General features: G+C 45.9%; 1 protein-coding gene across 1 annotated transcript in view; it reads right to left on the bottom strand.

Moving 5' to 3' along the window:
• ren (renin) overlaps positions 1-19,195 on the bottom strand; it is a 68,509-nt gene extending 49,314 nt beyond the window's left edge. The window contains exons 1-3 of the mRNA XM_063066442.1: positions 19,108-19,195; positions 11,033-11,177; positions 2,812-2,935 (exon numbers count right to left, since the gene is read on the bottom strand). Coding sequence (XP_062922512.1) covers positions 2,812-2,935; positions 11,033-11,177; positions 19,108-19,166 — 328 coding nt within the window. The 5' untranslated portion in view covers positions 19,167-19,195. The remainder of the gene's footprint in view (positions 1-2,811; positions 2,936-11,032; positions 11,178-19,107) is intronic.
• Between the last annotated feature and the right edge of the window lie 3,403 nt (positions 19,196-22,598).

Raw genomic sequence — 22,598 nt, forward strand, 5'->3', positions numbered from 1 at the left:
ATTAATTGTAAGCTAATTGTGGGGGTGTATGGTAATATAGCAGCACATTAGCTTTAAGCTGCCAGCTATCACCGATTGGAGTTGAATTCCCACCGTTGTCTGTTGAGAGTTTGTACGTTCTCCCTGTGAACGCGTAGATTTCCTCTGGGTGCTCTGGTTTCCTCCCACGTTGCAAAGATGTACAGGTTTGAGCTTTGACCAGTGGCCAATCCAGACTTTGGAAGTTTGGAGAGGAGGGGACTTCAATCAGGTCCGCTGACCGAGGATAAAAGGCGACAGCAGATCATGGCAGCGTAACAGAGCTTTGACCAGTGACCCATCGGCATCTGGGATTGACTGATTAGTAAGAGAAAATTAAAGGAAGGGGAGGAAAAGCACAGTGGCTGTTGTCTGATTGGATAGAGTCAGAGAGGTGATCTTGAGGCTTTAGCTCTTCGAGGCTTCAGTCACAGAAAGCAAAGAAAAGACAAGCTCGTTTGTCTTCTTCTCATCTTTATATCTACTTAGCCAGGACAGTGGAGATGCCAGGCAGGATAGTGGAATGCTTCTCTTGTAGGATGTGGGAAGGCAGGGAGACCTCCAGTGTCCCTGACGACTACAACTGTGAGTAGTGCATCCAGCTTCTAACACTCTGCATTAAGGAGCTGGAGCTGGAACTGGATGAACTCCGGGTCATTTGGGAGGATATATAGAGAGGTATGTAGTTACACCCAAGGTGCAGGACACAGGAAACTGGGTGATAGGAAGGGCAAAGGGATTACACACCTGTGCAGAGTACCCCTGTGGCCATCCCCCTCGACAACAGGTATATCAGTTTGGAAACCGTTTGGGGGGGGTATGACCTAACAGAGAAGAGTCACAGTGGTCGGGTCTCTGGCACTGAGTCTTCCTCTGTGACTCAGAAGAGAAGAGGGGAAAAGAGGCACGCTGTGATAATAGGGGATTCTTTAGTTAGGAGAATAGACAGGAGGTTCTGTGGGCAAGAACGAGACTCCTGGATGGTCTGTTGCCTCTTGGGTGCAGGAGTCCGGGATATCTCAGATCGAGTTCTCAGCATTCTTAAGTGGGAGGTGAAGAGCCAGAAGTCGTGGTCCACGTAGGTATCAATGATCTGGGTAGGATGAGTGACTAGGTTCTGCATTGCAAGTTCAGGGAGTTAGGTGCTAAGTTAAAGGGCAGGACCTCCAGGGTTGTGATCTCAGGATTGCCAGCCTTGCCATGTGCTACTGAGGCCAGAACTAGGAAGATTATACAGTTTAATATGTGGCTAAGGAGTTGGTGTAGGAGGAAGGGCATAAGATTTTTGGATCATCGGGCTCTTTTCCAGGGAAATTGGGACCTGTACAGAAGGTACGTTTTGCGCCTAAACTGGAGGGAGTCTAATATCCCAGCGGGAAGGTTTGTTAATGCTGCGTTGTGGGGTTTAAACTGGAATTGCAGGAGGATGGGAACCAGAGTGCTAGAACAGTTCGTGGAGAGGTTGTGGGGGCAGATGCTGGTAGGACCTCAGACAAAGTTAGGAATCAAAAGGTTGAGCATGGTGCAGCTATTGTCCTGAGCTGCCTACATTTCAATGGAATAAATATCTTAGGAAAGTTGGATAATAGGGCGAAAGATAATGTAACTAGTTTACTTACAGAGGCAGTGCGTAGTGAGGAGAGGCTGCTGATAGGGCAAAATTGCAGTCAAAAGGATGAGTTACAAAGTAAAAGGAGGACAATAATGAAAAGGGTGAATACAAGACTGAATGTGTTGTATCTGAATGTGAACAGTATATCGAATAAGGTAGATGAATTTGCAGCACAGTTGCAGATTGGCAGGAATGATGTTGTAGGCATCACTGAATCAGGCTGAAAGATTATAGCTGGGAGCTTAATGTCCAAGGATACACATCGTATTGAAAGGATGGGCAGGAAGGCAGAGGGAGCATCATTGCTCTATTGGTAAAAAATGAAATCAGATCATTAGAAAGAGGAGACAGAGGGTCAGAAGGTGTTGAACCATTGTGGATAAAACAAAGGAACTGAAAGGATAAAAAGACCCTGATGGGCATGTAAACAGACCCCCAACATAAGGATGTGGTCTACAAATTACAACGGGAGAATGAAAATGCATACCAAAACAGCAATGTAATGATAGTCCTGGGGGACTTCAATATGCAGGTACATTGGGAAAATCAGGCTGGTGCTGGATTCCAATGTGTAATGGAGAAAGCCCTTGATAGAGGGAATGTTGAGAGGATGTTTCCCATGGTGGGAGAGTCTAAGACCGGAGGACACAGCCTCAGAATAAAGCAGCATTCTTTTAGAGCAGAGATGAGGAGGAATTTCTTTAGCCAGAGAGTGGTGAATCTGTGGAATTCTTTGCCACAGGCAGCTGCGGAGGCCAGGTCTTTAAGTATATTTAAGGCTGAGGTTGATAGATTCTTGATTGGTCGGGGCATGAAGGGATACAGGGAGAAGGCAGGAGATTGGGGCTGAGAGGAAAATTGGATCAGTCATGACAAAATGGCAGAGGAGACTCAATGGGCCGAATGGCCTAATTCTGCTCCGATAATCTTATGATCTTATGGGTTAGGGTTACTGAGTTGTGGTTATGCTTTGCTGGTGTTGGAAGTGTGGCAACACTTGTGGGCACAATCCCTACTGATTTTCCTGCATGTTTTGATGTTTCAATATACATGTAACAAATAAAGTTAATTTTTAAATCTCTTTAGTCATCCTCTTTACCCTTCCCTTGACTTGGCTGACTTTGGTCCCTTTTACTGAACCGCAGTGATGTCATGGCGTTTGCCCTTTGCAATGCACTTACAACAGGCCGCGAAGAGGGGTGAGCAGTTTGAGGAAGGTATCCAGAGGTTGGCCGATCCTGTGTCGAAGATGACTTTGAAAGTCTGTGGTGGGGTCCCGATGCTGATCTCCCCAAAGTACTGGGTCTGAGAAACACGAGACACAATAACAAAAGTCTGCCATTTATGTATAATCTGTCAAAGCCAAAGTTCAAATTAAAGTCTAAACAGAAGAGATTCTGCAGATGCTGGAAATTCAGAGTAACAGATATAAAATGCTGGAGGAACTCAGCAGTTTAGGCAGAATCTATAGAGAAGATTAAACAGGAAGAAACTACCTTGAAGTAAATTTATTATCAAAGTACGTATGTGTCACCAAATACTACCCTGAGATCCATTGTCTTTCGGGCATTCACAGGAGATCAAAGACGATTTGGATCAATGGCAAAAATACCCCTAAACAAAGACTGACAAACAACCAATGTGCAAAAGAAGACGATCTGGAGAGAAACGGGAATGTTCGGGGTGGGAGGAGTCTTTGATTAGGTCGAAAGCTTTGTTGAGGTAGCGAGAAGTATAGACAGAGTCCATGATGAGTTATGTCCGCAAATCTCTGTAGTTTCTTGAGGGCTGGGGCAGAGCAGTTGCCATACCGACTCATGATGCATCTGGATAGGATGCTTTCCATGATGCATGGATAAAAATTGGTGACAGCCAAAGGGCACGTGTCAAATTTCTTTAGCCTCTTTAGGACGTTGAGAAGCTGCGGTGTAAACCTTGCATCAGAATGGTTTGTTGTTCTAGGTTCCAGCACCTGCAGTCTCTTGTGTCAGAATTTTCAGCTTTTGTGTTTACTGCTGCTGTTATTTTGGGAGGGGGTTCAGATTTTGGCGAAGTTTTGAGGGAGGATGGTGTAGTTTCAGGCCACTAACAGATGCTAAGTGTTCAGGCTGTGGGAGGGCCCTTACTTTGAAGACAGAGCAAACAGTAACAAGGAGAGGAGGCAAGGCAAGACCAAAGCCAGGGGGTAGAGGGTGGTGCAGAGTGACCTATGATTCAAGCATAAGCCAGATGATATCGCGGTGCAGTTACCTCACGGTGCCTGAGACTTGGGTTTGACTCTGACCTTAGGCGTGGTCAGAGATATGTTTGCACATTGACCTGTGACCTCGTGGGTTTTCTCTGGGTGCCCTGGTTTCCTCCCACATTCCAAAGACAGTGTATGCTGGATTATTTGGTTACTGTAAACCGCCCAGAATGTAGACGAGTGGTAGTGCAAGATGACAATGTGGAGGGGATGAAAAATCTATTCCTCTCTATAAATACTGCCTGACTTGCTGAGTTTCTCCAGCACTTTGTGTCTATGTTCCACAGCATTAACTGCCCATTAACCTTGAATTGTCTCTCGGTATGTAGTGACGATCCAACTGTGGAGTTATTATTGGCACTGAAAGAGGCCTTTTGGTCCTTGGGCTGCATAGCACGATCTTTCTCCATGTTATTTTTCTATGATTGTATGACTATGAAGAGCCAAGAATCATTTGGGATGAGACGTGGAAGTAGATACCAGACAATGAGTTCTCCAGCATTTTGTGTGTGTGCTTTGGATTTACAGCACCTCTGGACTTACTCATGTTTATGAACCACTATCTACATTCTCTCTCCCATCAACACCCATTGGCCACCGGTCTACGAGAGTGTGTAGCTAACATGTTTATTCTGCTTTTTCCGTAAGGCAGGAAGGAGCGCTTCCTTCCTTGACATGCAACCTCAACAACCTTCACACTGTAAACAAATAAAAACTGCCCCTCACCACACCACAGAACGTAAACACCCCGGCCTAAAACCAAGGAGGTTGGCATTCTGTAACAATCCATCCCCAAAGAGTAACCATTTCTGTCTCAACTCCAGAGTGAGATGAAGTACTCTCTCCTTGCCCGGACGCAGCCAGCTCCAACAACACTCATGAAGCTTGATGCAAGCCGGGACAAAATAGCCAACCCCACCCACCAGCCTAAAGAAATCATTCTCTCCACTGCTGGCAGTGCGTAGCATCTACAAAATACTTCGTAATTACTCTCTCAGGCTACTCTGACAGCATCTCCCAACAATGAAAAATATCGTACAACGAAATAGCACTAGATATAACTACCCCTCCAAGTCACACTCCATCTCGTGTAAATGCGAGTGGGATCTATTGATTTTCCGATCCACAGGTTCTTTTAGGAGTCCAAGAATGAGAGAAAAATTCTTGCGTCACGATGGCTTATTTTAATGCTTAAACAAAGAACAGATACAGAGGATATGAAACAAAAGAAAAGATCTAAGGCAAAGACAAAGACTAGATGGCAGTTTTTGCAGAGATTGACACTTCTATACTGAGATAGGGCCGCATTCCTGAGATAAGCAAAGAGCCAGTTAAAAGACGCACAGTCACAGCAAGTGTGCAATGTGCTAACACTTAGCCACTGAAAAATGAAAAGGTGATATTGTAAACCATTCTGTAGCGGTTATACTGCTTTGCCACCAGTAGGTGGAGACAAACACCATGTACTGTGAAAAATGTAGGCAAAGAATATGTAATAAAACAATTGCTAAAAATCATTAGTTCAACCAATGCTTTATTAAAAGCATAAAAAACAACCGATTCCAACATGTGAAAGGGGCTTTTCCCGTTACCAGATCACTTAAGAACCAGGGTTCAGTTACATTTTCACAGAGATACAGCACAGTAACAGGCTCTTCAGCCCAATGAGCCCATGGTACTCAATTACACCCATGTCACCAATTAACCTACTAACCAGTAGGTATTTGGGACATGGGAGGAGACTGGAGCACCTTGAGGAAACACTGCCCTCACAGGCAGAATATACAACCACCTTCGTCAGAGTCTGGGCAGGGCAGTTGGCTGGGGTCTTCACTGACATTTTTAATCTGTCCCTGGCCCAGGCAGTTGTCCCCACAAGCTTCAAGATCGCTACCACTATGCCAGTGCCGAAGCGTTGCACTGCCACGGGCCTGAATGACTTCCGTCCAGTTGCACTCACTCCCATCATTGCAAAGTGCTTTGAGAGACTGGTTCTATCACATCTGAAATCCTGTCTGCCCTCTACCCTGGACCCCCATCAATTTGCCTACCGCACCAACAGGTCAACAGAGGATGCCATCTCCACAGCACTTCACTCTGCCCTGACCCACCTGGACAGCCCCAACTCTCACGTCAAAATGCTGTTCGATGACTTTAGTTCAGCATTCAATACTGTGATCCCCTCCAAACTGATCGCCAAACTTCGCCAGCCTGGTATCAGCTCATCCCTCTGCAATTGGACTTTGGACTTTCTGACTAACAGACCCCAATCAGTTAAGTTAGACAACCTCTCCTCCTCCACTCTCACCCTGAACACCGGCGTGCCTCAAGGCTGTGTGCTGAGCCCTCTTCTGTACTCCCTTTTCACCTATGACTGCGTTCCTGTACATGGTTCTAACTCCATAATTAAGTTCACAGACGACACCATGGTTTATGGCCTGATCAGGGATGACGAGACGGCCTACAGGGACAAGGTCCAGCACCTAGTCGCGTGGTGTGTTGACAGCAATCTGGCCCTTAATACCCAGAAGACCAAGGAGATCATTGTAGACTTCAGGCATGCTAGGAGCCACACTCACGTGCCCATCTACATCAACGGAGCTGTAGTGGAGCGTGTATCAAGCTTCAAATTCCTTGGTGTCCCTATTTCCGAGGATCTCACCTGGTCCCTGAACTCCTCCATCCTGATCGAAAGGGCACAACAGCACCTTTATTTCCTGTGGAGCATCAAGAAAGCTTACCTCTGTCCCAGGATACTGACGGACTTTTACTGCTGTACCATTGAGAGCATACTCACCAACTGCATCTCAGTGTGGTATGGTAATTGTCCCGTATCGGATCGCAAAGCACTCCAGCATGTGGTGAAAACTGCCCAGCGGATTATCAGCACCCAATTTCCCACCATTGAGAACATCCACCACAAACGCTGCCTGGGCAGGGCGAAAAGCATTATCAAGGATGCATCTCACCCTAACCATGGGCTTTTTACTCTCCTCCCATCCGGTAGGCACTACAGGAGCCTCCGCTCCCACACCAGCAGGCACAGGAAGAGCTTCTTCCCTGAGGCTGTGACCCTGCTGAACCTCACATCACAGCGCTAAGCAGTATTGCACCCATATTGTACTGTCTCGGTGCTTTTATATTTGTATGCTGTAGCACTTTTTATTCACGGCTATTTTGTAAATAACACTATTCTTTGCCTTTCTGGTCAGATGCTAACAGCATTTCATTGGCTTTGTATCTGTACTTGGCACAATGACAATAAAGTTGAATCTAATCTAATCTAATCTAATCTTACTGACAGGTGGAATTGAACCCTACTCTCTGGTGCTGTAATAATATTACACTACCATGTCGCCCACGTAGAGAGACATAGTGAAAAGCCTGCATGTCATCCAGAGAGATCATTCCACACACAAATACATCAAGGTAGTATGAAAGGAAAACCAACAACAAAATTGTAGCATATCATGTTACAGTTGCAGGGAAAGTGAAGTGCAGGTAGACAATAAAGTCCAAGGACTATGATGAGGTAGATTGAGTGATCAGGAGCCCTGTCAGTTAAAGGATCTTATAAAATAATGGGCTCTTTATGGGGTTGGGGTAGTGGTGAAGAAGAAACAACATACATCAAAGTTGCTGGTGAACGCAGCAGGCCAAGCAGCATCTATAGGAAGAGGCGCAGTCGACGTTTCAGGCCGAGACCCTTCGTCAGGACTAACTGAAGGAAGAGTGAGTAAGGGATTTGAAAGCTGGAGGGGGAGGGGGAGATGCAAAATGATAGGAGAAGACAGGAGGGGGAGGGATAGAGCCGAGAGCTGGACAGGTGATAGGCAAAAGGGATACGAGAGGATCATGGGACAGGAGGTCCGGGAAGAAGGACAAGGGGGGGGGGTGTGACCCAGAGGATGGGCAAGAGGTATATTCAGAGGGACAGAGGGAGAAAAAGGAGAGTGAGAGAAAGAATGTGTGTATAAAAATGAGTAACAGATGGGGTACGAGGGGGAGGTGGGGCCTAGCGGAAGTTAGAGAAGTCAATGTTCATGCCATCAGGTTGGAGGCTACCCAGACGGAATATAAGGTGTTGTTCCTCCAACCTGAGTGTGGCTTCATCTTTACAGCAGAGGAGGCCGTGGATAGACATGTCAGAATGGGAATGGGATGTGGAATTAAAATGTGTGGCCACTGGGAGATCCTGCTTTCTCTGGCGGACAGAGCGTAGATGTTCAGCAAAGCGGTCTCCCAGTCTGCGTCGGGTCTCGCCAATATATAAAAGGCCACATCGGGAGCACCGGACGCAGTATATCACCCCAGTCGACTCACAGGTGAAGTGATGCCTCACCTGGAAGGACTGTTTGGGGCCCTGAATGGTGGTAAGGGAGGAAGTGTAAGGGCATGTGTAGCACTTGTTCCGCTTGCACGGATAAGTGCCAGGAGGGAGATCAGTGGGGAGGGATGGGGGGGACGAATGGATAAGGGAGTTGTGTAGGGAGCGATCCCTGTGGAATGCAGAGAGAGGGGGGGAGGGAAAGATGTGCTTAGTGGTGGGATCCCGTTGGAGGTGGCGGAAGTTACGGAGAATAATATGTTGGACCCGGAGGCTGGTGGGGTGGTAGGTGAGGACCAGGGGAACCCTATTCCTAGTGGGGTGGTGGGAGGATGGAGTGAGAGCAGATGTACGTGAAATGGGGGAGATGCGTTTAAGAGCAGAGTTGATAGTGGAGGAAGGGAAGCCCCTTTCTTTAAAAAATGAAGACATCTCCCTCGTCCTAGAATGAAAAGTCTCATCCTGAGAGCAGATGCGGCGGAGACGGAGGAATTGCGAGAAGGGGATGGCGTTTTTGCAAGAGACAGGGTGAGAAGAGGAATAGTCCAGATAGCTGTGAGAGTCAGTAGGCTTATAGTAGACATCAGTGGATAAGCTGTCTCCAGAGACAGAGACAGAAAGATCTAGAAAGGGGAGGGAGGTGTCGGAAATGGACCAGGTAAACTTGAGGGCAGGGTGAAAGTTGGAGGCAAAGCTAATAAAGTCAACGAGTTCTGCATGCGTGCAGGAAGCAGTGCCAATGCAGTCGTCGATGTAGCGAAGGAAAAGTGGGGGACAGATACCAGAATAGGCACGGAACATAGATTGTTCCACAAACCCAACAAAAAGGCAGGCATAGCTAGGACCCGTACAGGTGCCCATAGCTACACCTTTAGTTTGGAGGAAATGGGAGGAGCAAAAGGAGAAATTATTAAGAGTAAGGACTAATTCCGCTAGACGGAGCGGAGTGGTGGTAGAGGGGAACTGATTAGGTCTGGAATCCAAAAAGAAGCGTAGAGCTTTGAGACCTTCCTGATGGGGGATGGAAGTATATAGGGACTGGACATCCACGGTGAAAATAAAGCGGTGGGGGCCAGGGAACTTAAAATCATCGAAAAGTTTAAGAGCGTGAGAAGTGTCACGAACATAGGTCGGAAGGGATTGAACAAGGGTGATAAAACAGTGTCGAGGTATGCAGAAACAAGTTCGGTGGGGCAGGAGCAAGCTGAGACAATAGGTTGGCCAGGACAGGCAGGTTTGTGGATCTTGGGTAGGAGGTAGAAACGGGAAGTGCGGGGTGTGGGAACTATAAGGTTGGTAGCAGTGGATGGGAGATCCCCTGAGCGGATAAAGTCGGTGAAAGTGTGGGAGACAATGGCCTGGTGCTCCTTAGTGGGGTCACGATCGAGGGGTAAATAAGAGGAGGTATCCGCGAGTTGTCGCTGTGCCTCGGCAAGGTAGAGGTCAGTACGCCAGACTACAACAGCACTCCCTTTATCAGCGGGTTTAATAATAAGGTTAGGATTAGTGCGGAGGGAGTGGAGAGCAGAGCGTTCCGAAGGAGTGAGGTTGGAATGGGAACAAGGTGCGGTGAAGTCGAGACGGTTGATGTCCCGTCGGCAGTTGGCAATAAAGAGATCCAGAGCAGGCAGAAGACCAGAGCGGGGTGTCCATGAAGAAGAGGAGGGTTGAAGACAGGATAAGGGGTCATCGGTGGGGGTGGAAGAGTCCTTGCCGAAGAAGTAGGCTCGGAGACGGAGACGGCGGAAGAAAAGTTCCGCATCATGGCGAACACGGAACTCACTGAGGTGTGGGCGAAGGGGGACAAAGGTGAGGCCCTTACTGAGAACAGAGCGTTCTGCCTCCAACAGTTGAAGGTCGGAGGGGATGAAGAAGAAGCAGTGTTTAATCAGAGAATAATTGTAATTTGCAATCAGTGGTCAATAAATGGGAATTGGATGAACCCTTGAGAGACAATACTTTAGAGCAGGGCTTTTCAACCTCTTTTTAATGGCATGAACCCCTACCATTATGGAGACCTCATAGAAACATATAAAAATATGAAAAGATAGATAAGATAGAGGCTGGAAAGATGTTTCCATGTAGCTGAGACTAGAACGAGGGGACATTGCCTCAAGATTCAGTGGGGGGAGGTGGCTAGATTTAGGGTGGAGATGAGGAGGAATTGCTTTTCCCAGAGAGTGGTGAATCTGTGGAATTCTCTGCCCAATGTAGTAGTGGAGGATACCTCAGTAAATATATCTAAGACAAGGTTAGATGGATTTTTTGCATTGTACGGAAATTAAGGGTTATGGGGAAACGGCAGGTAGGTGGAGATGAGTCCATGGTTAGATCAGCCATGATTTTGTTGAATGGTGGAGTAGGTTCAACGGGCCAGATGTCCTACTCCTGCTCCCATTTCCTATGTTCATATGCTCTTATTAACCAAGGAACCCCTAGTTTAGAAGATTATGGAGAAGGAGCATGAGATGGTACTGATGAAAATACTCTACTAGGAGCTAGCAAGGGACCAAAAGACCTCAGTTATTGTCAATAATAACTCCACAATTGGATCTTCAGTATACACACACATACACATGCACAGACAATCACAGACAATCTAAGGTTCATGGGCAGTTGACGGTGGGCAATAAATGCTGAGGAACACACACAAAATGCTGGAGGAACTCAGTAGGTCAGGCATTATCTGTGGAGAGGAATAAACCGTCGACATTTTGGGCTGAGACTCTTCATCAGGACCTTCACCATTATGAAATGATGGCCTTGACAGTGATGGAGCAGGTAAATCAACAAGATCTTAGGGACAGGGTTTAAGCAGGACTGTACTTACATCCATATAGTTGGTGAGGATCGTTGGCGCTGTGCCATTCTGAATACGTTCAAAGGTCTTATTGGCTTCCCTCAAGATGGCAGATGGTTTCAGTCCCAGCTGGCGCAGTGATTGGCGGATAGATGGCATTTTATGGAGAGGAATCCTGTGGGAAGAAGTAGGCTTCAGAGGAATGAACAGCAAGATAAACCTGCAGTCAAGGGAAACAGTCTGACTGCTGCAGCACCTTGTATTTATGTCACATTTTTAATGTAGCGAACCACTACAGGGCTCTTTATACCAGGCGACTCAGTAATGTTACGGTTATCGCAATGCTTTACAGTGCCAGAAATCGGGATTCAGTTGCTGCTGATGTCTTTATGGAGTTTCTACGTTCTCCACTGCTAGTTTCCACTGGGAGCCCTGGTTTCCTCCCGTATTCTAAAGAGGTACAAGTTAAGTTTCGGGTTAGTAGGTTGTGGGCATTCTATGTTGTTGTCAGAAGCACTGTGACACTTGCGGGCTGCCGCCAGCGCATCCTCGGACTGTGCAGGTCATTGGCGCAAGTGGCACTTTTCATCATATGTTTCGATGCACAGGTGACAAGTTAAGCTGATCGCTTTAATATTTTGTTATCAGAGTATAACGGAAACTGTGTGACAGGACCAGCAAAATGCTTGGTCAACAGGGTTGTTAGGGAGTGACTCAAAAAAGGTCTTAGTGTTGGAGAGGCTTCAGGGTTTAAGGAGGGATTTTCACACTTTAAGGACGCTGACAGCTGAAGATCCCGGTGCAGGATGAATGAAAGGAAACAGGGATGCTGACAAAGACACAATTAGAGGAGCAGGGAGATCTCAGAGCTGGTGGATGCAGCAACCCAATTTCAAGGTTCAAGTCTAACAGGCACAAAATGGTGGAGGAGCTCAGCAGGTCAGGCAGGGTCTACGGAAAGGAATAAAGAGTTGACATTTCGGGCCAAGAGCCTTCATCAGGACTGGAAAGGAAAGGGGAAGAAGACAGAATAAGAAGATGGGGCAGAGGAAGGAGTACAATGTAGAAGGTGATGGGAGAAGTTTATAGGTGAAGATTTAAGTTTATTTGTTTTGTGCAGTAATGGAGGGAGTTCAAAGTGAAATTGATGATTTTAACAATATGAAACTTTGGTCCACGAACCAGCTGAGTTCAGTGAGTATGAGGATATCTTCAAAGGGCAGAGCCTCAAGAAACTGGCATCCATTAAAGACCCTCACCATCTGGGCCAAGTCCCGTTTGCCTTACCTCCATCATTAAAGACTCTCGCCATCTGGGACAAGCCTCATTTGCCTTACCTCCATCAGGGAGGAGGGACAGGAGCCTGAAGACCCACACTCAACATTTTAAGAACAGCTTCCTCCCCTCTGCCATCAGATTTCTGAATGGTCTGTGAACATGACCTCATTATTTGTCTTCCACACTCTTTATTTATCATTGTAACATGTAATAATTTAATGTCGTGCACTGTGTTGCTGCCACAAAACAGCAAATTTCTTGATTTCTGTCAGTGATAATAAACCGGATTCTGATTCACCACTGCGGAAGGTGAAGGGGTCTTGTTGTGTGCAAGGGTACAGGCAGTAGATTAATGGACACGCACAAGTTTTATGAGGAATCCACAATATGGCATGTTCTTCTCATCCCTTTTGTAATTCCTGTGGAATACAGAGTTCAAAGAGCCCCATTTACAGCAAGGTTAACAGTTCCACAACCTACTCCAAATGGCTCGACCAACAAAGTCTGCACCTTACGCTGGCAGTTCCAATTTCCCATAGATCAGGGGTTCCCACAGCTTAATGATATTGGTCCGTGGCATAAAAAGGTTGGGAACCCCTGCTCTAGATGGATGTCCTCCATGGACAATCTGATGGGTGAAACGTTGTCACCTCTAAAAATTAAAGTGCTTGCCTCCCATCTCCAGCGACTACACACAGTATGACCTCCAGCACTGTCCATGTGGAGTTCGCATGTTCTCCCTGCGACCAATGGGCTCGCATTTCCTTATACATGCCAAAATGGGTAAGCTGGCAGGTTAATTGGCATCTGTAAATCACCTCTCAGTGTGGGTAGGGGTAGAGTAAATGGGAATATGGGGGAAACTGACTACATGGATGTGAGAATTGATTGTGACGTGAGCCAACATGACTTGAAGGGTCAAATGGCCTACTTTCATATCATATGGAAATATATAAATAATATATTTGATATATCCTCCAAGAGGGCCCCACCCTTGTTGTAGGGCTTGGAGGCTTGTGTACCTCAGTGACCTGGACAGCTATGTTGACTGGAGTCAGGGTTTTATGCTTTGGCTCTTGGTAGGGTCACCCATGCCAGACAGGTCATGGAGGCCAGACTGAGTGGTCACCGGTCCTCCAGGTTTGGGGGTTCAGCTCAGGGCTAACAACCCTGACTAGTAAAACAAAACTTTTACCCAAACAGCAATGAAGAATCCTTCTACCTCTGAGTGTGACGGTATTTCTGAGTCTTCACTTGGGACTTTGCATGACTGACAGTAGCGAAAACAAAGAGGAAGCAATTGGCACAACGATGGAAGCCTTGAACACGGCCAGAGATGGCATACCTTCATCGCTGCCCTAAACGCCTAAGACTTTTGCACAGTACTGGATTAGTTTTATTTATTTTTCTCTACTGCTGCCACAAAAAAAAACAAATTTCATTACATATGTGAGTGATGATAAATCTGATTCTGATATGGGTCTCCATTGTGGACTGAGAGTGGGAAGGGGGCAGGGAGAGGGGAATCATGGTTGGGGAAAGGGGAAGGGAGAGGGGAGGGAGCAGGAAGCACCACAGAGACATTCTGTAATGATTAATAAGCCAATTGTTTAGAATTAAATGACCCTGTCTGGTGTCTCAGGGCTGGGTGTGTCTGCACCCGTGCCACCCCCATTCCTGGCATTTCTTCCCTGCCACCTGTCCCACACCCCTCCCACGGCGCTCCACCCTCGCCATTCCCAACATCCTTTGCTCCTGCCAGATTTACAAACTCGCTCTCCGCTCCCGTTGACTAATACAGTACTGTGCAAACGTCTCGGGCACACTTGCTATATATAGGTGCCTAAGACTTTTGCACAGGACTGTTTGACCTTTTCTTACACTCAGGTGCCAGGTGTTATGGAGCCATGCAGTATAGGAACGGGGGATTTGTCCCATTACCCCCGTGCTGACCGGTGGGTACCCATCCACTTTAATCCCATTTCACAGCACTTGGCCCACAGCCTTCTCTGCCTGGGTGATTCAAGTAATTGTCTACACACCTCTTAAATGCTGTCAGTGACCCTGTATCCACCACTCTCTCCAGTTGTACATTCACCAGGTGGAAAGGTGTCTTTGCTGAAATCCTGGACACTGTCCTCCATGTTACCCAGCTGCCAAATTCCTCACTAATCCACAATCCTGGCAGGACTGCCAACAATGCTTAAACCCATCATGAGATTGTCTTCCCCCTCTCTCCATTGCTGGGTCCAGAGTCACAAATAGGCAGGATTGGACACCATCAATTAAAGTTAACCTTAAGAGTTCTTATAACATTCGGCAGTTTTCACATTCAATATAGCTTGCTTAATTTTTAGACTTTTTTCCCCCTGAAAATTGTATTTAAATTCTCAGCTTTCCTGGTGGGATTTGATCTCATGTCTCTGATCAATAACTGCAGTACTATAACCACTTTATTTCCATACCCAGGCCCTGTGATAGACAACACAAAAGCATACTGCTCTGTCCACAACAGGCAGAATTTCCCAGAGATCATCCATTTTAATTCCACTCCCCATTGCCTTTCCAATTGTCGTGCTGAGACCACTCTCAGAGTGGAGGAGCAAAACCTCCTATTCCGTCTGGGTAGCCTTTGACCTGGTGGCATGAACACTGATTTCTCTAACTTTTGGTAATTCCTCTCCCTCCAGCTCCCTTCTCTCATTTTTCATTCCCCATCCAGCTCCCCTTTCCTCACTTGCCTGTCACCTCCCCTTGTGCCCCTCCTAAATCTGTTTCCCCCATAGCCCACTCTCCTATCAGATTCCTTCTTCTTCTGCTATTTTCCACCTATTACCTCCCAGCTTTGAACGTCAACCCCAACCCCAGCCGTACCCACCTACCTTCCTCTCACCTGACTTCACCTCACCTGCCAGCTTGTACGCCTTCCCCTCCCCCACCTTCTTATTCTGGCTTCTCCCCACTTCCTTTCCAGTCCTGATTAAGAAAATCCCTCCAAAATGTCGACTGTCCATTCCCCTCCACAGAGGCTGCCTGACCTGCTGAGTTCCTCCAGCATTTTTTGTGTGTTGCTCTGGATATGAAAGTAACTCCAATTTACACAGAGGCTTGACTGTAAAATAATGATACTGGGAGCGAAGAAACAAGATAGATAAAATGATAAGTGATCCTTCCATTTTTAACTGATTCATAGAACAATTACTCAAATAAACATGAAGAAAGCATGTAAAATATTTAGCAAGTGTTTTAAACACAGCAAGTGTTTTAAAACATTAGCAGAGATTCTTCTTACTTTTATTATTAAGACTAGTTCTTAACTTTATTTACTTAGAGATACAGCACAGAACAGGCCCTACCAGCCCACCAAGCTGCAGCGCCCCACCTATTTAACCCAGCCTAATCACAGGACAATTAACAATGACCAATTAACCTATTAACCGGTACGTCTTTGGACTGTGGGAGGAAACTGGAGCGCCCGGAGGAAACACAAGAAGTCATGGGGAGAACATACAAATTCCTTACAGCTGGCACAGGAATTGAACCCGGAACTCTAAATGCCCTGAACTAAAATATCATCATCATCAAATGCCTGTTACACTGTTGGTATTTAGGGCAACAATGGAAGTCCTCCATCTCTGTCTCTCCTTAGCCATCTTCTCTATAGTGCCCCAGGTGTGGTTCAGGGTCCTCATTTCTGCCTCTACGCACGGCGCCAAGTTGTCTTTAGTCTCCCGTGTTTCCTCCGCCCTTCAGGGGTCCAACGATGATGGAGTTGGGCTCTCTACTCATCACGTAACCAATCCATCTCCAATGTTTCCTCACGATAATTGTGACTGTGTCCGCTTGGTGACGCTGAAGGAGTAGGGTGTGGTTGGAGATCTTTCTTGGCCAGAAAATACGGCCAAGAAGCTCATGGTGTGGAATGATGACAGCTTGACCAAGTCGATCTCTGTCTTGTGCCAGCATTCTGACCCGTACAAGAGAGTGGACGGAACACAGCTCTGGGGGAACAGATTCACCCTGGTGTGGACGCTGTACTTGGTTGATCCCCAAATGTTGCTCATTGATCTGAAGATGGAATAGCATTACAGCAACGACGCCAATTACAGACCGAGTATCCAAATAAACATGAAGAAAACATGCAATGCATTTGAAAAGGTTTAAAACATTCACAGGAATTGTTCAAAGATCAGAAATGCCCAGGAATAACATGGGGTGTGTTAGTACATCAGGGAGGTACAGTACATCAGGGAGGTACAGATTAGTGCATCAGGGGTTGGATTGCCCAGTTAGATGAGAGTAATAACTAGTCAGCAATATTACTTGTCCACAACGAATGCAAAATGCAAAGTCATTTATTATTTTCAAAATACTATTACCCTGAGGGATATATTTATAAGTTAGTTACATTAATTCAAAGCCAATTTAAATGCAAATGTGCTTTGGCAGTTAATGAACATCTAAGGGTTATACGTTAAGCTATGCGATTCAGATTGTAAAGACACCAAGATCAATTTAAATGCTAATATGATGAGCTGGTTAATGAATATCTGTGGATTAAAAAGAGTCGGATTATTCTAGAGGTTGTCACTCATAAGGTACCAGCTGTAGGGCAGTCAATTTCATTAGAACAGACCAGCACCAAGAAAGTCATACTGCTCTTTGGTCCTGTGTGTTCAAATAGAGATAGGAGCAAAATTAGGCCATTCGGCCTATTGTGTCTGCCCCGGCATTTCCTCATGGCTGATCCAGTTCCCTCTCAATCCCATTCTATAAGCTGATAATTGGCTACCAGCTTTCAGAAAGAAAGAGCAGGTTACCTTAAAGTTGGGTCATTCAGTAGTCTGAAAAAATGAAACGTGCCCAGATGGAAGGTAATGTGCAGTTCCCAACATCTCCTGGGACCGCTGGCAAATATTTATTTTTGGGCACACCCTTATAAGGCACCCTAAGGCACATATGGAAATGCACAGCCCCGCAAGAGGCTACAGAGACTGGTGGATTCAGACAGATCCAAAATTGGTACCGCCCTCCCCACCATCGAAGACATTGTCTAGATGCAGTATCTCAGGAAGGTGACATTCATCATCAGGGACCCTATCAGTCTATTCAGTGCTGCCGCCAGGCATGGGGTACAGGAGCCTGAAGATCCTCACCTCAAGGTTCAACACAGCTGCCATCAGGTTCTTGAAATGACTTGAGAAACCGTAACACTACCTTGGGCAATAATTCTTTGTCCCTCTCTCTCAGCCTCCCCTAGAGTTGTTATGTTTATTTCATAGTTTTTGTTACACACGTGTAAGTTATGTACAATCTACGTTATTTTAATGTTTCATGTGTGTAGTATATTGTGCTGCAGCTTCCAAGAGCTAATCTTCATGGCATTATTACCTGGTGTATGTAGGCCTATGACAATGAACCTGAGTGGCCACTTTATTAGGTACACCTGTACACCGGCTTGTTATTGCAAATATCTAATCAGCCAGTCAACTCAATGCACAAAGGCATGCAGAGGTGGTCAGGAGGTTCAGTTGTTGTTCTGAACAAACATCAGAATGGGGAAGAATAGTGATCTAAGTGACCTTGACCATGGAATGATTGATGGTGCCAGATGGGGTGATTTGAGTGTCTCAGAGTTTTCAGAGAATGGTGCAAAACGAAAACATCCAGTGAGTGGCAGCTCTGTGGGCAATAATGCCTTGTTAATGAGAGGGGTCAGAGGAGAGTGGCCAGACTGGTTCAAGCTGACAGGAACTCAAATAACTACGTGTGCAGAAGAGTATTTCTGAATGCACAGCACTCTGAACCTTGACATTGATGGGCTACAGCAGCAGAAGACGATGAACATGCACTCAGTGGCCACTTTATTAGGTCGAAGAGGCACCTAATAAACTGGCCACCAAGTATATACGTAAACACAAATCGCTGCATACTATCGTTGCTGTTTGAGGATGCAATTGTCAGATTACGTTTTCAGAAATTGATCTAGTGCTGTGAATTGCTTTGACTGTGAAGGACTGTACAGTCAAACAGCATTTATGCTTGAAGATAGGGCACTGAGGCTTCACACATCATTAACGTTAGCCTTGATGCACTCCTTGTCTGACAGAGGACTCCAGGGATGGCATGGATCAATAAAGAGCAGTATCATCAGCTGGATGGCGAAGAGAACCGTTATAAACAAAAATAATGCTTACAGCTCCCAGCTTTACATAGTCTTCCAAAAATAACCAACAGCAAAGAAAACCACTTCAAGTTCTCCCACGCATCCGAATGAGTGTGTGTAGGTCTTGACTGTCTCATGATTTTTTTCAGCCACAGGTTGGTGGGAGTGGGAAACAAGAGTCCGGTGGTTCTGAGAGAGGTCACTCATCCAGTTAGTGAGGAGGTGTTACTAATTAAAGTATCAATCCCTCATCAAAGACAGAAATTGGCATCCTCACCAACCCAGCACACATCAGCTCAATAGATGCATGGGCTGCCCATTGTGGAATATACAGAGGCAGCAGGCTATGTCCAGGGATCAACTCCAATCCTGGACTGAAGGAGATGCAGGAGAACTTGGATTCCTAACTCCCCTGACTTATTCACCCTTCAACCAGTTCCCAGAAACTTCATTAACTTTTTGAAAGTTTTCACTAAACATCCCTTCTTTAAGTTTTCTGATTCTGTATACACACAGAATCTGTTCAGTACATTCACAGTGATAAACAAAATACTGACTTATTAAATAGCTGGAACAATATTAACTGCTGTGTTCGACTGTCTTATTTAATGTCACCGATAAGCTAGAACTGTCAGTCATGGTCATTGGCACAGCCTCCTACCTTATCAACGCAAATGTTACCGACATGTAAAGGCCACAGAGAACCAACAGTGACTTCATTGCAAAGTTCACACTGCAAGCTGCCGTCTCCTTGTTCCACTTTGCAAACTTCCCTCTGGGTAAAATTTCTGTATCCGGCTACTTTTATAATCCCTCGCCTATGCCTGTAGTTTCACCATCCATCTTCCAATTGGCTCTCGCTCATCCCTGCTGCTTGCTGCCCTGCCCCTGTCAATTTGGACTTCAGAGGACAGTCATGAATACTGTGTGTAAAGCAACTGAACTGAATGGCAAAGGACATTAAATATTGCAAGTTATCTGCTGAAGTTTAAGCTACCTTTAAATATCGGGTCACAATTTTTTAACGAGGGAATCTATTTAAAATTAATGTACCGAGGTTGATTAGGGCCCTTCTGGGAACAAGGAAAGGGCCAAGTGGTCATGTGAGATTGATTATATCTGTTCCATATTACTGAGACTGATCCCAAAAGCCTTTCCCTGTTTATTCCACTCAAACTGCATCTAATTTAAACACTCTCCAACAAATCCAGTAGGGCTGTAAAATGATATAGACTCGCATTAAAGAGAATTGTTAAAAACAGAAAGCTTACCAGATTAGAGACACAACGGACTGCGGGTGCTGGATTCTGGAGCAAGAACAGCCTCCTGGAGGAATTCAGTGGGTCGAGCAGCATCTGCAGGGTGGAAGGAATAGTCGGTGTTTTGGGTCAAAACCCTGCATCAGGACTTCCAAACTAGGTTTACCAGCTTACTTCATGCAAGTTCACCACACTTTGGAGTATTGCGTTCAGTCCTGATCACCTCATTACTGGAAGGATGTGGAAGCTTTAGAGAGGGCGCAGAAGAGATTCACCAGGATGCTGCCAGCATGAGAGAGCAAATCTTTTGAGGACAGGTTGAGCAAGCTAGGCCTTTTCTCTTTGGAGTGAAGGAGAACGAGGGATGATTGGATAAAGATGTAAAAGATTATAAGAGGGACAGATCATGTGGACAGCCAAAGACTTTATCCCCAAGGTGGAAATAGCTACTATCAGGGGTCATAATGTTAAGGTGATTGGAGGAAAGTAGAGGAGGAATGTCAGGGTTAGATTTTCTTTTACACAGAGAGTGGTGAGTGTGGGGAATGCCCTGCCAGGGATGGTGGTGAAGGCAGATACAGTAGAACTTAGATAGGCCCATGGATGAGAAAAAAAGGAGAGCTTTGTGGGAGGGAAGGGCTTATTTGGTTGACATAACATTTGGGCTGGAGCGCCTGAACTGTGCGGTACTCTTGTATGTTCTATGAGGGGCGATTGATAAGTTCGTGGCCTAAGGTAGAAGGAGTCAATTTTAGAAAACCTAGCACATTTATTTTTCAACACAGTCCCCTCCTACATTTACACACTTAGTCCAGCGGCCATGGAGCATACGGATCTTGGACCTCTAGAAAGTGCCCACAGCAAGGGTGATTGATAAGTTTGTGGCCTAAGGTAAAAGGAGTTGAGTTATACAGCAAACACGAGGAAATCTGCAGATGCTGGAAGTTCAAACAACACACATCAAAGTTGCTGGTGAACACAGCAGGCCAGGCAGCATCACTAGGAAGAGGTACAGTCGATGTTTCGGGCCGAGACCCTTCGTCAGGACTAACTGAAAGAAGAGCTAGTAAGAGATTTGAAAGTGGGAGGGGGAGGGGGAGATCCAAAATGATAGGAGAAGACAAGAGGGGGAGGGATGGAGCCAAGAGCTGGACAGTTAATTGGCAAAAGGGATATGAGAGGATCATGGTACAGGAGGCCTAGGGAGAAAGAAAAGGGAGAGGGGAGGAAAACCCAGAGGATGGGCAAGGGGTGTAGTGAGAGAGGCAGATGGAGAAAAAGGAGAGAGAGAAAAAGAATGTGTGTGTATATAAATAAATAACAGATGGGGTACAAGAGGGAGGTGGGGCATTAGTGTAAGTTTGAGAAGTCAATGTTCATGCCATCAGGTTGGAGGCTACCCAGACGGAATATAAAGTGTTGTTCCTCCAACTTGAGTGTGGCTTCATCTTTACAGTAGAGGAGGCCGTGAATAGACATATCAGAATGAGAATGGGACATGGAATTAAAATGTGTGGCCACTGGGAGATGTACAGCTCTCGTTACATGCACATGCAGTTCAACTCTTTGAGTGATTATGCAGAAAGTTTGAAGTAAATAACTCATCTCCTTCTACCTTAGGCCACGAACTTATCAATCACCCCTGATGAGTTATTAACTGATGAGCTATTAACCTGAAACCTTCTGCATAATCAATCAAAGAGTTGATCTGCATGTGCATGTAACGAGAGTTGTATAATTCATAACGTGCATGTAATGAGAGCTGTAGAATTCATCTTCTACCTTAGGCCACGAACTTATCAATCACCCCTGCTGTGGGCACTGTCTGGAGGTCCAAGATCCGTATGCTCCACGACCACTGGACGAAGTGTGTAAATGTAGGAGAGGACTGTGTTGAAAAATAAATGTGCTCGGTTTTCTAAAATTGACTCCTTCTACCTTAGGCCATGAACTTATCAATCACCCCTCGTATGGGTGGGAAGAAGAAAAGCAGAGTGAGAAACAGGTGGAGTTTACAATGAGGGACTGAAATTTAGAAAATTAATACAATTGGAAGGGCAGGTTTGGAGGTTTTTACTAAGAGGCTGGGGAATCGTCGACACAGGGAGTTACAGAGAGGGGGCAGAGGCTCCAGGGTCAAAGGTTGAAGGATGAGGATCAGGGGCCAAGAATGGAGAAGGGAGGGCTGCACTTGGTGACTAGGATCAGGGATTCACAGTGAAGGAGCAGTAACAGAGCAGGAACTGGTAACAGGAAGGGAGTAAAGAAAGGGTTGAGTTGATCTCCGAATGCATCTCTCATCACAGCAGGGCATGGTACAACACCTCATTAACAAAATACTTTGGAGTGTGGGTATCATCTCAGGAAACACAGCAGCACTTTGCACAGTTCACACTACACATAGCAAGCCGTCACAAGAGTGAAGTAGTAATCGACAAACAATTCCGTTGTTATTCTGTCTGAGGGACAAATAATAGAGAGGGAGGCATTAACAGAGCTAAAACAGAGTGTGGGAGAACTCAGCAGGTCAGGCAGCATCTGTGGAGTGAAATGGACAGCTGACATTTCAGATCAACAACATCTCCCCTCTGTCTTTCAGTCCAGATGAAGGTTCTTGACCGTAAACGTTGAGTGTCCATTTTCTTCCACAAGATGGTGCTTGACCCATGAAGTTCCTCCAGCATTTGTTTTTTGCTCCAAATGACAGCACCTGCAGTTTCCTGTGTCTCTGACATTTAGCAGAACTATCATTGTAATTCAAAAGCATTTTAAACTATTAAACTTGAAGTAATACTGGCAAAACCGAACACAGCAAAGGCAATAGGGTCAGAGAAGACTTATGCTGCAGAACTAAATACCTTTAAACAAGCAGTTCCAGGATAGTACAGATCTG

This window comes from Mobula hypostoma, chromosome 13, assembly GCF_963921235.1.
Source record: "Mobula hypostoma chromosome 13, sMobHyp1.1, whole genome shotgun sequence".
In the NCBI taxonomy this organism is placed as follows: domain Eukaryota; kingdom Metazoa; phylum Chordata; class Chondrichthyes; order Myliobatiformes; family Myliobatidae; genus Mobula; species Mobula hypostoma.